The sequence below is a fragment of the Fundulus heteroclitus genome, chromosome 11 (assembly GCF_011125445.2).
Source record: "Fundulus heteroclitus isolate FHET01 chromosome 11, MU-UCD_Fhet_4.1, whole genome shotgun sequence".
In the NCBI taxonomy this organism is placed as follows: domain Eukaryota; kingdom Metazoa; phylum Chordata; class Actinopteri; order Cyprinodontiformes; family Fundulidae; genus Fundulus; species Fundulus heteroclitus.
Window position 1 is genome coordinate 21524150 of NC_046371.1, and position 13959 is coordinate 21538108.

General features: G+C 40.1%; 1 protein-coding gene across 1 annotated transcript; it reads left to right on the forward strand.

Moving 5' to 3' along the window:
• The first annotated feature begins 2661 nt into the window (after window positions 1-2661).
• On the forward strand, window positions 2662-8013 carry LOC105919830 (angiopoietin-like 5). The gene is made up of 8 exons (XM_012855237.3): window positions 2662-2800; window positions 4054-4225; window positions 4311-4414; window positions 4504-4597; window positions 6317-6420; window positions 6493-6613; window positions 6790-6975; window positions 7072-8013. Exons 1-8 carry the CDS (start codon window positions 2744-2746, stop codon window positions 7389-7391), a joined length of 1158 nt encoding a protein of 385 aa, XP_012710691.2. The 5' UTR covers window positions 2662-2743; the 3' UTR covers window positions 7392-8013.
• Window positions 8014-13959: the final 5946 nt, after the last annotated feature.

Consider the following 13959-nt stretch of genomic DNA (forward strand, 5'->3'; position numbering starts at 1 on the left):
TTCTAGTTTCCTTACGCTTTGCTGCTGGTACACCAAATTTCACCAGTGTGGAACAATATAAAGAATATTTCTATTGTACTCTAGTGCAATTAAAACACAGATAGCACAGCCATGCAGCATACAGTAGATAGAATACGAGTGATTCTGCTAATGTTTAGGATGATAAATTCAGTATTCTAAAATTGCATTAGTATTTTCTCATTTTGCCACACCTTTTAGCCTCATTTGTCACATTTTAGTTGAGCTATTGATAAAAATCCTGACCAGCTTTGTTAATATAGCTTGTTGCATGCAGAAACACGAGTTTAGCAACAGATTGCTGGACATTACTGTGATACACTCCTGTGAACATAGATGGCAGTGTCTAGTTTTCAAAGTTCCTTCCTTTGTATTTTCATTTAGTTATTTCCATGTTATTTCTCTAAAAACAAAATGGGAATTAAATCCTGTTAATGTTTCTCGGGTATTACCTGAGTGTTGTTTCTCTCGTGCAACAATTTGCCAAGCTTAATAAAATCTGAAAGAAAATAAAGACATGTTTTGCGATCAACTTAGTAGACATGAATAGATTTATAACACTTAATTTTTTATGCTAAATTACATTTCTTTCATCCCGTTTTCCCCCCATAATTAATAGAGTTATTAACCTCCTCCTGGAACTGTATAACATTGAAGGACAACTAATTAGCAGTGATCTATTCACACCAAAAGAACACAGTATGACAGATTGGCCTCATTTTATTTCTGCAAATTACATCAGATTGTTAAATGTTAAGTTGAGAGCACTGGTATCCACTGGAAAGATTTAAAGTAATATTAATAGTGGACAGCTGTTTTCAGTGACGGTTTCTTGCATGTACAGGGCCCCTGGGTGAGCTAATCCTCGTACAGCCCCTAAACCAACCAAGTAGAAGAAAACCGTCTAAATATTGGGGTGTGATATAAATGCAGCATTGCCCTCTACAAGTCACATAAGACAGTACCTCTATTCACCACAGCAAACAGAAATGTCCACAGACATTGTTTGTTTTTATCCGTTGGTTGTGCCATTAACTCAAATGAACTTTCATAATGGGATAAAAGTCAAATTTGGTACAGTTCTTAACTTTTGCACTATGTATTTGCTACAGTTTCTTCCTTATAACACATGAAAACACAAAAAGGATATTTTTGCAATTCTACCTGAAAGATGAAGAAAAAAAGACACATTCAGAAAGATTTACTAGTATTGAAGCACCATGCAAATAAAGCTACGCTGCAGCTTGCCCTTTACTACGACTGTTAGCTAGGCCCAGCAAACTAGCATACCCTCTCTGTTGCTAGCATCTCTGTATTGAAAATTTTATGATCTTCTTTGTTCGACGTCATCAGCATAGCTCTCATTTTAACAGTGTAAAAGCAGTCTTTTTGACTATTGTAGTTAAAAGCATGAAAAAATCCAACAAAAATTTAATTGCTTTAAAATATGCTAGCTTACATTAGAACACTAGACTTTTTGGGAATTGGTGGAAAAGACTCCTTCCTCGAGATAACATAGTTAAACTTAAAAAACGCAATCTAATATTCTAATATTCAGATCCCTTGAACTTTTGCACACTTTGTCATGTCTCATCAACATACTGCATTTAGTTGAAGTGGATTTTATTTAGACGTATCAAAGGAAAAATCTTTGACAACCGTTGACCATTATGGTACCACTTCACAGTTGCTTACTATTTTGTTTTGGTCCATCCCCTGAAATATAAAACGTTTAAAAATACACCAAAGCTTAAAGATGCTCTGTGACAAAATCAAGGGGCCATACCTTTGCAGAGCACTGTGTGATTTGACATTTCTTCAGCTGTTCTAAACATTAAGAGATTTGTTCAGTATGGTCTCTTATAAAGCTTAAGTCCACTGGTTTAATTCCTTGATTTTCATGAGGTCACCCATTATTGCCATGCACACGGTTTCAGACCAGCATGTAACATTGCACAGATGTGGGGGTCCCTGAGGCTACAGCGCCATGGTCCCCCCCCCCACATTCCTCCTTTGGACCATGGCTGCAGACAGAGGCCTAGAACAGCAAAGAGTCCTTTACTGCTGGCACTCACGGCAGCATTTTCCAAGGAAGCAACACACTCCAGCTGGCCTCTGCGTGGCACTTTGCTGCTGTTCTTTTGCTTTCTGCTGTCTTTGCTGTTTAAAGGCCCAGTTAACTGGAGTAATTGGTCTGACCGTCTTGAAGACTTATGACTCAGTGTTCAGGATCGGAGGAAATATGAGCACAAGGAACAAAGACACGCTGCCCTATCTGCACCCTACAGCTCCCACGCAGGGACAAGGGGGTTCAATAAAACAAGTTGCACATTTTTCCTTACCCACATCTGTTTCTCATGTGGATGTCAGGAAGTAACCCTTAAAACAACAATGCCTGGTTACACACCACTGAGTAATAATAACGCCGACACGAAACTGGAATCGGCACCTCCAGCTCCTTCTGGGAAACACGACCCGACTTTTATCGACTACATTCTCAAACAGGGACGACGTAATGAGAGTTTTACAAGAAAGTGGGAGTAACAGCTGTAAGTCACTCCCACTGTCACGTGTGAGAGAAAGTGACAAAAAAGGAGTTGTGGAGCATAAACTGTAGATGTGGATAGATTTGTGGAGGAATTATCGGTATAAATGAAGAAGCATCTGCTGGTAGAACGAGCTCCGCCCCTTTGCTTCAAGAGGAAATCATCCCAGTTGGACTGAGATGATGCAGTCAACAACTGTCCTCCTGCTGCTCTTGCCTCAGCTGGTTTTCTCCACAGTACGTATCATATGCATGTTGAAAATTGTTATTCGTTTTCTAATTTTGGGTGTTATTAAATGTTTGTTGGGATTTATAGAGGGCATGGTGATGCAGACAAGACCCTGAGAGCTGCTTCATTCTGTATGTATGCGTCAGTGTTTGGAGAAATGAGTTACATCCTAGAAAGCAAATAGAAAGTAAGAAAGACTATTTTAAATTTTTGTGCAATAGATGGTCTCAATAAATACCGTGTTTTTATGAAGTCCCAAATAGAAAGCACAATATTTTAATCTAAGATGTATGAATTGTGAAGCTCCAAGGGAATCTTCACTTCAGACAATCTTAGACAGGATATGATAACTTAATGGAATTGTGATAACACATAATGTTTATCCCAACTAATATTTGTCTCAGCTGGCTCCAGGTTAATTTACCTCTTTGCCAGTTCATGTCCTTTAATCATACCAGCCTACTTCCGTTCTGCAAACCAGTCATTTTGTACTCAGGTACTTAACCACTGTGTATTAATGTATGGCTGTTGCCAGTAAAATCCTTTGTTGGATTACTTAAATAAACTTAAAGCTCTCTTGTATCCTTTCAATTATTTGCTTATTATCTGAGGTTTATTATCTGAGTATAACATTATGAAGCACAGTTTGTAAAACAAACAGCAACATTTAGTGGCAAAACTAAAAAAAAAATGGGGTGAGAATGTTCCAAAGTTACTTTATCTTAGGGCTGGACAATAATTCAATAACGATATATATCGATCGATAGACCAGTTATTCAAATCGAAAAAAGGAGTCAATATGAAGTTCAATAGAAGAACAGTTTTCCTACCTTTTGCATTCTAGTCTTTATGTAGGTTAATACTACAGTTATTACATCCTTCCAACCAATCGCAGCCAATCACAATTGCAAACCCAGGAGAGCTCCGTCACCAAGTTTCTAAGAGTTCAGAGAGCATGTGTTTTGGTACAAATTAGGGTGAGTAAAGGGTTGTTTGAATTCAGTGACCTTTATTTAAAAAAAAAATAGGTCATTAAGTAACATCATAAAATGGCTAGAACTGCACTTAAAATATATATATTTTTAATTTTTTGATAATTATCGATAATCAATCTGATTTCTATTTTATCGATATGCTTTTTTTTTCTATATCGTCCAGTCCTACTTTATGTAACCAGTTATTTCATTGTATAGCAGGAAGACATGACCAAAGCATGCTGTCTGATCAAACTTTATGTGTTCTTCTGTTTCTTTCTCATGAGACTGAAGGTATCATTGGACGTTTAAACCAATCAGAGACTGCCAGTGAGGAACTGTCTGACGCACCGGTCAAAGACCAAAAGGCTTTTAGGCAGGCCAAAGATCACGATGCTTGCTCCATCCCATGTGACATTGCCGTCAAGCTCCTCCGGGATGAGAAACACTCGATCTGTGGTGAAGTTATTTTTTCTGCTCTCGTAATTTTGCTAGCTCTATTATCGACACGTGTTGCTAGGCGTGTCTGTTTCTGTGTCTGCAGGCCAGTTGCAACAGTCTCTGCTGGCGTTTGGACGCAGCACCCGGAAACTGATCAGGGACGTGATGGAGGAGCAGCAGAGAGCTCTGGACGCCCTGAGCAGTCAGGTGAAACCTGGTTTGGATTTTCTGGCTTATTGCAGTCTGTGAAGGGATCGAACGGGCCCGTTGTGAGTTCTGCTGTGTCTCGTTTCCAGGTCACAGAACTGACGAGCAAAGTGCAGACGCTGAGCTCCGAGGTCCAGAGAAGCAACAGCGAGATGTACTCCATAAAACCTGTGCAATCCCACGGTAACCCACAGGTTCCAGCATTAATCACACAGTGCTACAAAGTTAACATTTTGAACTTTTGCCCAAAGTGTCACATTACAACCACAAACTTCATTGCTTTTTTTGGGGGGATTTTATGTGATACATAAATGGGATTTATGTGCATTTGTATTCAACCCCTTATACACCTCTCTACAACAGTCCAGAGCAGCCACATACGTTTTAAGTTTTGTTGCAGAAAATCAAAGAACAAACATGAAGACCAAAGAGCACAGCAGAAGGTGATCTGATCAGATAAGGACTTTCTGACCAAAACTAGCCCTGAACATTACCCTGAACACACTGTCTCCACAATAAAGCCTGATGGTGGAAGCATCCTGCTATGGAGATGCTTTTCCTCAGCACGGGCAGCTAAATATTGGGTTACCTGGGAAAGTTTGTGAGAGGCTGCAAATAATTCAAGACTGCAGCAGTGGAGCTTCACCTTTAAGGACAGATGATCAGCTAGATTAAAACAAAGCACATTAATTTTTCATTCTCATGGTCAAATCAGTAAACGTCAAGCTCTAAAATCAACTGTGATTTATGCCTTCAGACACTTTCTTACCAATTGGACGGAGACTTTAGCCAAAATGTTAGTCTCCAGACGTACAAAGCTGGGATGAGAGATCCAACAAAAGACCCGCTGTTGTAATCACAGCGAAAGGTGGTTCTACTAAGTAGAGGCTCAGTTGTCCCGAATATAAAGGCAAACCACATTTTTGAGATTTTAGTTTTATAAAATAGAAAAAAAATATATATATATTGTCTTTGTATCATGACACAGTTGTGCACTATTTAGTTATTTTCCATTGTATAAAGTCTGAATGAGTACATTTCAGTTTGTGATCAGTGTAATATGACAAAATGTGAAAAGGTTCAAGAAGGATGAATATCATAGAAGGCACCATATGTAATGAAGATAATTTGAAACAGATGTAAAAGTTTTACAAAAACCTAATAAGGAAGAGGCGAATCTTAGTCAATGGAAGGGATAATTAATATTTCTAATGTGAAGCCAAAACTTATCCGTTCCCCTGGTGGTTTCAGGGAATCTTATCTCATGTCGACATTTTAGAGAGGCTCAACCAGAGTCCTGAGTTAAACTGATTAGGGTGATGGCAGGAAGGCTTTCCAATCGCTAAACACTTGGAGCTCATCATCAACAATAAATCGTCAAAATCCTTGTGGTGACGTGCAAAAAGCTGTTCAGCAGTTATAAGAAAGGTTTGATTGCTGTAATGCACACAATGGTTTTTCCTGTGATTAACAAGGATGGTATAAATCCTTTTTAACATGCCATTTTAAATAACATATGAATATAAACTGTTTTTTATTGATTATACTTTTTAATTGCTTCAATGTCTTTTGAGATATTCCTGCCTTATTTCCCATCAGTAACAAACTTTTTGGTTGAATAAAAGCAATTTCGAAACAGAATCTGCTAGGGGTATGAATAATTCTGTGCTTAACTAAATTTCTGAAGAAATGGTGCTTTTGCTCGTGAGAAATACTGTGAAATCAGGTAACAAAAGAATCCAAACCCTCAATGATTTAATAACTGCGTGACTCACTAAGCCTAGGCAGATGTGTAAACAGGTGTTGTTAGTATTCAAAGTGATTATTTTCCCAAAGGTAGCCCAACATCTTCGTTAGTGACAATGGATCAAAACCTTTTCTTGAATCTTTCTTATCAATTAGGACGAGATTGCAGCGACATCAAGGACAGCCTGACGTCCGTTGTCCCGAAGATCCCCAGTGGTATCTACATAATCCATCCAGAGGAAACGGATTCTTCTTTCGAGGTACAAAATGAACTTAGTCATTTCCGGTCTGCTAATATCATCATTCAGACCCTGAAAAAATATGTTCTGTAGGTCTTCTGTGAGATGGACTACATGGAAGGTGGGTGGACCGTGATGCAGAGGAGGACTGACGGATTGAATGACTTCAAACGATCCTGGGCTGGTTACGTCGATGGCTTTGGAAACCTTGCAGGTTGTGGATGCGTTCATTATTTTGAAGAGGTTTACCTCAAAACCTTTTTTATTTATCAAGTTATAAAACAGCAAGAAAGGGAAAAGATCAATTCAGATTATTTCTCCAGTTGGATTATTTGTAATTTATCTCGGGGAGTCTGATCCTGACACGTTTCTCTTTGTTTGCGTCTGTAGGGGAACACTGGTTGGGTCTAAAGAAGGTTTTTCACATCGTCAACCAGAAAGATGCTCGCTTCCAACTTCACGTAGCTCTAGTGTCCAACAACGATGTCACGTCCTATGCATCCTATGATGACTTCCGCCTTGATAACGAAACCCAGTTCTTCAGAATCCACCTGGGCAGATATGCAGGCAGCGCCGGTATAGAAGTCAAACAAATGCAATTCTTTCCTAACTGTGTACTGTTTCTTATAAGTCAGCGATTACGCGGCGTTATGTGCGTGTGTTTCTGTGTAGGTGATGCTTTTCGTGGCTACGATCAGGAGCAGAACCAGGACACGGCTCCGTTTAGCGCCTCGGACGTGGACAACGACGGGTGCAACCCTTCATGCAGCTTGGCCAACGGGACGGTGGAGAGCTGCAGCATCCTACACAACCACACAGGGTGGTGGTTCAACCAATGCGGGCTGGCGAACCTCAACGGTTGCCCTGAAGACGAGGACCTGAACAAAGGGAAGAGGACACACATCCTTTGGGACACCTGGCGGCAGAGTGGCGTGCCGTACACCATCAAATCTGTTACAATGAAGATCAGGAGGCTTGCAACCAATAACTGAGACCCACTGATAGAGAAGCATTAATGTGTCCCTGACAATGTTGCTCAAATATTTGGTACCATACAACATATTACAGCTTGTAATTGAACTCAGAAAGGACTTTCCAAAACCTGTTCCAGAACTTCATAGGTACTTTCTGGAACTTTTTATTGAGCTTTTCAGGTTAGTTTAATGAAATTACCCGGTAAGATGCAGAAAGTAACCTCCTGAAAGGTTTGTGGACAGTTATGTTTTATGTTCAGTAAAAGTACAGCCTGTGTTATTTAGTGCTACAAAATATCTATTAGATTACATTTTAACACAAAGACTTTTCAAACTATTACTAGAGGCAATTTTGGTTTGTCTCAATAGGATAAATTCACGTGTGAAACTCCACCACAAATGTAAAAAATAACTGATCACTGTTTCTCTGAAGTAGTAGTCCCTGGTATGCACAAAAAAATGTAGGATTTTAAAAATAATTGATGGTTCTGTTTAATTCTCATGGAACTTTTACCTTACTTTTATTTTGTATATTTGATTCTGAATGTTTGTAAAAAAAAAAAATGCAATAGCCAACATAAGTTTTCTGTCACTATGTCTCTCTTCATTAGGAGGAAATTAAAAAGCAAAGCAAAACATTGTTTTTTGTTAAGATTTCTGTTCTCAGTAAAGCTGGTTCGTGCCTGATTCTGTGTTTATGTGCCCTCAAAAGTAAGTATTTCAAGTTTGAGTACAAGACGATAAATGAGCTGTAGACCATTTATATCCATTCATCTATCTGGATGGGCATTAAACATCTCAGGCTCAATGAGAAGGAGCAATCTGAGCCCATGTGGCCTTAACTTTAGCATGCTTAGCTGCAGATTCACGTTCTCTAGCTTCATGTCTCTTTGCTGGTTCTCTTTACGGACACTTAAATATCGAGATCGCATCTGCCGACTCTGTGACGTCATCAAAGTATAAGAAAAAACCTTTTCCGTTTTCTTTCATCCAAACAGGGCTCATATTAGGGCACCAAAAATATATCAAAACAAATACTCTTGCCATAATGACTCAAAAAAAAAAAAAAAAGGTTCTGTTTTGAAACACCATACGGAGCAAAAACTTCTTCCTTTGAGCTTAGCTACTACAGATTGTTAAATAGGTGTTGAAAATTAGGTGCAGAGGTACGTAGCCAAGGCAATAGGCAAGGATTGGATGTCAGTAGGAGCAGCAAAGGTCAGTGTCCAGTTGTTAGAGAGGCGGTAGAAAAATCGCATCAAGGAGAAAAGGGAATAGTCTGCGGGAACTTGGTCAGAGACAAGGAGGGAACTGAGAGCAGAGAAGGACCACGTGACATCTATTAATACAAGGCAGTTGATTATCTGGCAGAGAGACTGACGCCCGCCGGTTCACACGGCAAAATTTAAAAGTTCTCGAACGATTCTCAAAACCTGATAAAAAAAACAAATAAGTAGATATAACAGATCTGCTCATGCAGTGTGTTGTGTCCAGTCAAACGGCAAGCACAACACGACACACACAAACCGACATCATTCAGATGTTGGGACGGGAAATCTCAACCTCTCGAGATTAAATGTGAGTTCAGAGTAAATAAACATGACCAAGGAGGAAGAACAATGGCAAAATTTTTAGGACTAATTTTAGCTGAGAAAAAGCATTAAATAAATGGAAGTAGTTAAAGAAGCTGAAACAGCGCAAACAGGGGCTCCACATTTTCTATATCTATCTGATATAGAGGTGAGGTGTGTTTTTTTTTCCTTCTCTGGGTTTCCCTCACCTTTCTGATTGGCCACACGTCACATGCAACACGCAGCGTGCTCGTTTGTCCTCAGGAACGCCACACGTGCTAGGATATCAGGTGAAGACAATCCAACATGTTAAATATCCACGATTTGAGGGTTGGAGTGGTCCTGACGTCCTTCTGAGCAGACAAGACCGCTTAACACACCACACATGGCAGGAATATCTCTTAAGATCATCTTAAGTGCCATCCGGATAATCAGTGTATGTGGGAAGGGGAAGTTCGGGGGCAAAAATCGGGCAAATGATCCCGCAGGGTTAACCTGGCATGAGATGTGTTTAAGCAGCAAACAGGGGAGGCAGGAAGACAATCAGGCTTGACACAGGAGGACATACTGAGGATGATTAGAGCTTGGAGAAGGCATGGGGACACGGTGGGCAAAATCACAAACATGGCACGAGTTCTTACAGTGAACACAGATGTATTAAAATATGTCTCCATGTTTGAAGTCCCTTTTGGCTGCTAGTTCAGCTCAGGATTACCAATAAATAAATAAATAATAGCATAAACTGCAGATATTGGTCTTGAATCCCAGTGAATCTTTGACCTTCTCCTTTAAGTGATCCCAGAATCAGATCCAGCCATCTTGAGGTCACTTTCGGTTACAGGGCTAAGGCTTTTTGCTGACTTTAGTGCTCTTATTACAAGATAAAATCAGCACTGTCATCATTTGCAACTAAGCCCGACTGCCTGAAATGGTGGTTTCAAAAGCCAGAGCTTAAATTTCCACATAAAAGTGTTGCATTTCTGCACAATCAAATATTTGCTTTTATTTCTTAACTATAGTTGTAGTTTTAGAGAGAACTAGAGCTACAGCTAAAACAGGCCTTTGATTCAAAAGAGAACAAATCCATTCCAGCAGGTGGCGCCGTTGACCTCACCTTTGACGCCTGAACGTCAATGAGCATTGCTTCATATGTTTAACACACAAGCTTTGTCACACAGTCTGTATCAGGCAGGCTGTTATAGTCACTGCAAAACTGAAGGAATAGTTATTAGATTAAAAGGTGAAGTGAATTTATTTAAGAATTAGTTCACAACGAACGGTCCTATTAAAATCTCTGCTATGTAACAGATGTGACAATGGAGGGCTAAAGGGCCATAAAAAAGTTAGCTGAGAACTCACAGAGCTCGCTGCTATTACGGGCTTTAACACCTTCCATCCCGAAGGCCCAGCAGTGGGGTTCCCAATTTTAATACGAACATTTACTTCCAGCCGGGAGAAAGTATTTACTCTTTGTACATCATCAATTTTTGATAATTTTTTTTGTCGCTCTTGAAGGTTCTGGATCATCAAAACAGCTATGCCATCAAACTAAGATGATCTGAGTAAATCCAAAAAGGGAATAAAGCACAGTGACAGGATGAATGATCATTTTAATGATTTAGATAATTATCCAAACCAAACTGGCCCTGTCTGAAAAAAAAAACACACAGCCCAGATTAACACCCGATCTGTACAATCAGGAAAGACCCTGACTGACAATATGAGGTAGGATAAAAGATCTCAATAGCCAAACATCAAGCTCTGAGCTAAAGAAATCTAAGATGATAATGGCAGATGTTTCGGATGTAAAGAGCATCTCTTCGATTTTTACCCTAGCTTTACCCACGCCTTTCAATTCAATTTCTGTTTTATTCACTGGATGTCACAGCAAAGATAGACTGCTGTATATGAAGGAACCATGAATTATGTTCCTTACCAGAGAATCCCAGTGGACAATGTCAGTTTGTGGTCTAAAGTGAAAGCACACCTGCGTCACTGCGGCACTGCAGCGGGAGAAAGATCGGAAGCACACCAGCAAATCCTCTGAATGGCTTTAAAAAATAAACACAATGGAGGAATTCGAGTCATTGTCCTGATTTAAATCTGAATTACTTGGAGTGGCCTGACCTTATGCAGGCTATTCATGCTTGAAATGCTTCCAATGTGGCTGAATTAAAACTATTTTGCAGAAGAAGAGTGGGCCAAAAAAAAGTTTGATGCCCGTTATTGCAGCCCAGTGCAGCACAATCAGTAATTAGGTTTAGGGGATGATTTTTTTTTTTTAAAGGGGACCTATTATGCTTATTTTTAAACATTTAGGATTGGTCAATGGGCTATATGAAACATGTTTACCCAATTTTGCGCTCAAAAACCCTTCAGAGATGATGAGATTTATCCTTCCCAGTTCGGCCTACTTTGAGCTACTTTCAGAATGAGCTGTTGTTAGGGGGCTCTGTCACTTTTATGCAGAAAGGCTGTAGCTGGCATGTGAGCTCTCCCCCCACCCCAACCCAATGCTTACACTCCCACTTTGCCCATTGAATGACGAAATAGTGAAAATGGCTGCAAACAGATGCACAATGGTACAACAGTACATCTTTGACCCTGAATCAGACCCAGAAGCTGCAGATGTGGAGCCTCCGGTACAAACACAAAAGGTTGTACCGGTCTTTTGTGTACTTACTCACCCGTTTCTCGATGGTGAGTAAGTAGTGTATTCCTACAGGACAACCTTAGGTCCTGTTTACATGATAACGAATTGAATGACAACGTTCTAATTACAATCTCCGTTTACACGGCTGCGGTGCAAACCTGAAAACGCTGTAACTCCCTCGCCGTGCCACTAGTAGGGTAAGGTAAGTTTACTTATATAGCACTTTTCAGTAACAAGACACTCAAAGTGCTGTGGTCTTTGAAACTCAGCATGTGAGCTCTCAAGCAGTATAAGTTCTTAGGAGTGAGATGGTTAAGGTTCCCACCAGGGGTGTTTTTTGGCTGTGCAATGTTGACAGCGGTGGCGGAGGAAGGGTGGACCAGCTTTACTCTGCTGATGCTAACAGCGGTAGGCGCTACAGAAGTCTTTCCTCCTCTTCTCATAAACATGAACGCGGTTCGCTTTCTGCGACTCTCAGCCATGTTCAAAGTATACAGTGAGAGCAGCGGAGCTACAATGAACTCTGACCAACCCATGCCCTTCGGACCGAACGGTAAAGATTGGTTAGAGTTTTTACAGGCCTGAAGCGCCCACAGAAAATAGTTTTTAACCTCCTTTTTTGTGAATACATAAGGTATTTGTAAGACAAAAGATTTGGCGTTGTTGGTAAATGAACACTACAAACGTAACCAAACCGTTCCGTTTTCCCTACTAAACGTCACATAAACAGGGCTAACTTAGAGTGAGTTGCAAAGCTACGATGAAAACACTTTTCTGCAGTGATAAACTTCCTCTCATATCTTCTCAGCTGCCTATAGAAGCATCTGTCTGTGAGTGTTATATTTTCATTAAGTGTTGGTTTGTGTTAGATACTTCTAGGCTTGCTGGGGTCGCTCAGTGAGGGCCAGTGTCCGCCGATTGTGATGTAATAATCGGGAGGTTTTTGTTTTCCATACTCCCAACAACACATTTACTTATTAGCAAAAATAGCTAGCTGTTTTGTTTTAGTGCTTGGACTGTTTTCAGAAGCAGCAAGAGACCCAGATGGAAGCACAAACTATCACGATAGGCTGGTATTGAAAACCTTTTTTCCTTAAATATATAAAATTATCATTTTAAAATTGCATGTTGTATTAACTGAGAGTATAGTTTCCTGTTGTTAAAATTGAATTTGATCCGAAAATCTTGAATTTGGCAAAAAAAAAAAAAAAAAAAAAAAAAAAAAACGCATTGTATCTCCTACTGATTTTTTTTTTTATGGTACTGCGATGTCTTGCGCAGTTTGGTGTGTATTTCAAAAACAACAACAGAGGATGAAATGGGTAAGAAAGTACTTCACCTTTGAAACTAAGAGCAGAATGCCGTTGTTCTTCCTGTTTAGTTCAGCACGCTAGAACACGATGTTATTCACTTTCAGTTTGTATGTGTTTGTGTGATAAAGGATTATTAATCCAGCAGATAACGTTGCAGGAACTCTGGCTCTTTGTGTGGTCTGCTGTGTGCGTATGTTGGCAGCGTCCATCAATATACACGCTTCACACAGATAGGGAAGGAGACGCGTTCAGGTGCTTTGCACTCTGTGTCCCCCCCAATCAGACTGTGTATGTTCGGGTTGACAGTGTTTACATCCAGATCTTGGGTCTGTTCTGCTCTGTGGAGGAAGTCTTAACAAAAACTCTTACTATTGACATTCATCAGCATTTAGACCCTTCTCCTTGAAGCCGTCTAGCGCTCTCGCAGCATAAAATGTCCTAAGTGACTAATCTTCAGGAATCAGGGCCTTAAAAGGCAGTTTTCACTCTGACTATCAGACATCAGAGACTCGCTTTTATCAGATTTTTTTTTTTTCTTTCTCCAGCTTTCAAGACTTTTCAGCAATGTGACTTTTTAACGAGAACTGGCCTGAGTAAAACAGGACGAGGTAACGTTTCCCTAAAACAGAGATCACCTAGTGAAAAAAAGGCGTGCCCCGCATTAGCTTACGTGCACGCATGTCTGAAGAATATGTGTTTATGTGTGCGTTTGTTTTCCCACACTTGACGGGGATCAGTGGAAAGAGGGAGCGGACAGGAAGCAAGGTCTAGTGGGAATTTAAACCCGGAGGAATCTCATCTGCTGTTCATCAGCCATCATCCGCTCCTGCACGTATGCACTCGAACACGCACATTGAAAGGTCTTTAATAAACACAACTCAAGGATTCAAATGTAATATTCCGCTTTTTTGTTCCTTCCTTCTTAAACTTAAAAACTTCATCAAAACTTCCACAGGTAAGGCAGAGACAAAGGTCAAGCCAAGCGAGACAGAGAGTGGTCCAAAGGCTGCTGAGGTTACAGAAACACAACTTTGAGAGGGAAGGATCGG

Excerpts from the sequence above, each read along its gene's own strand:
- LOC105919830 (XM_012855237.3), top strand. The coding sequence starts at position 2,744 with ATGATGCAGTCAACAACTGTCCTCCTGCTGCTCTTGCCTCAGCTGGTT. Across the intron at positions 4,226-4,310 it reads TGAGAAACACTCGATCTGTG|GCCAGTTGCAACAGTCTCTG; the intron begins GTGAAGTTATTT and ends CTGTGTCTGCAG. Across the intron at positions 6,614-6,789 it reads TGGCTTTGGAAACCTTGCAG|GGGAACACTGGTTGGGTCTA; the intron begins GTTGTGGATGCG and ends TTGCGTCTGTAG.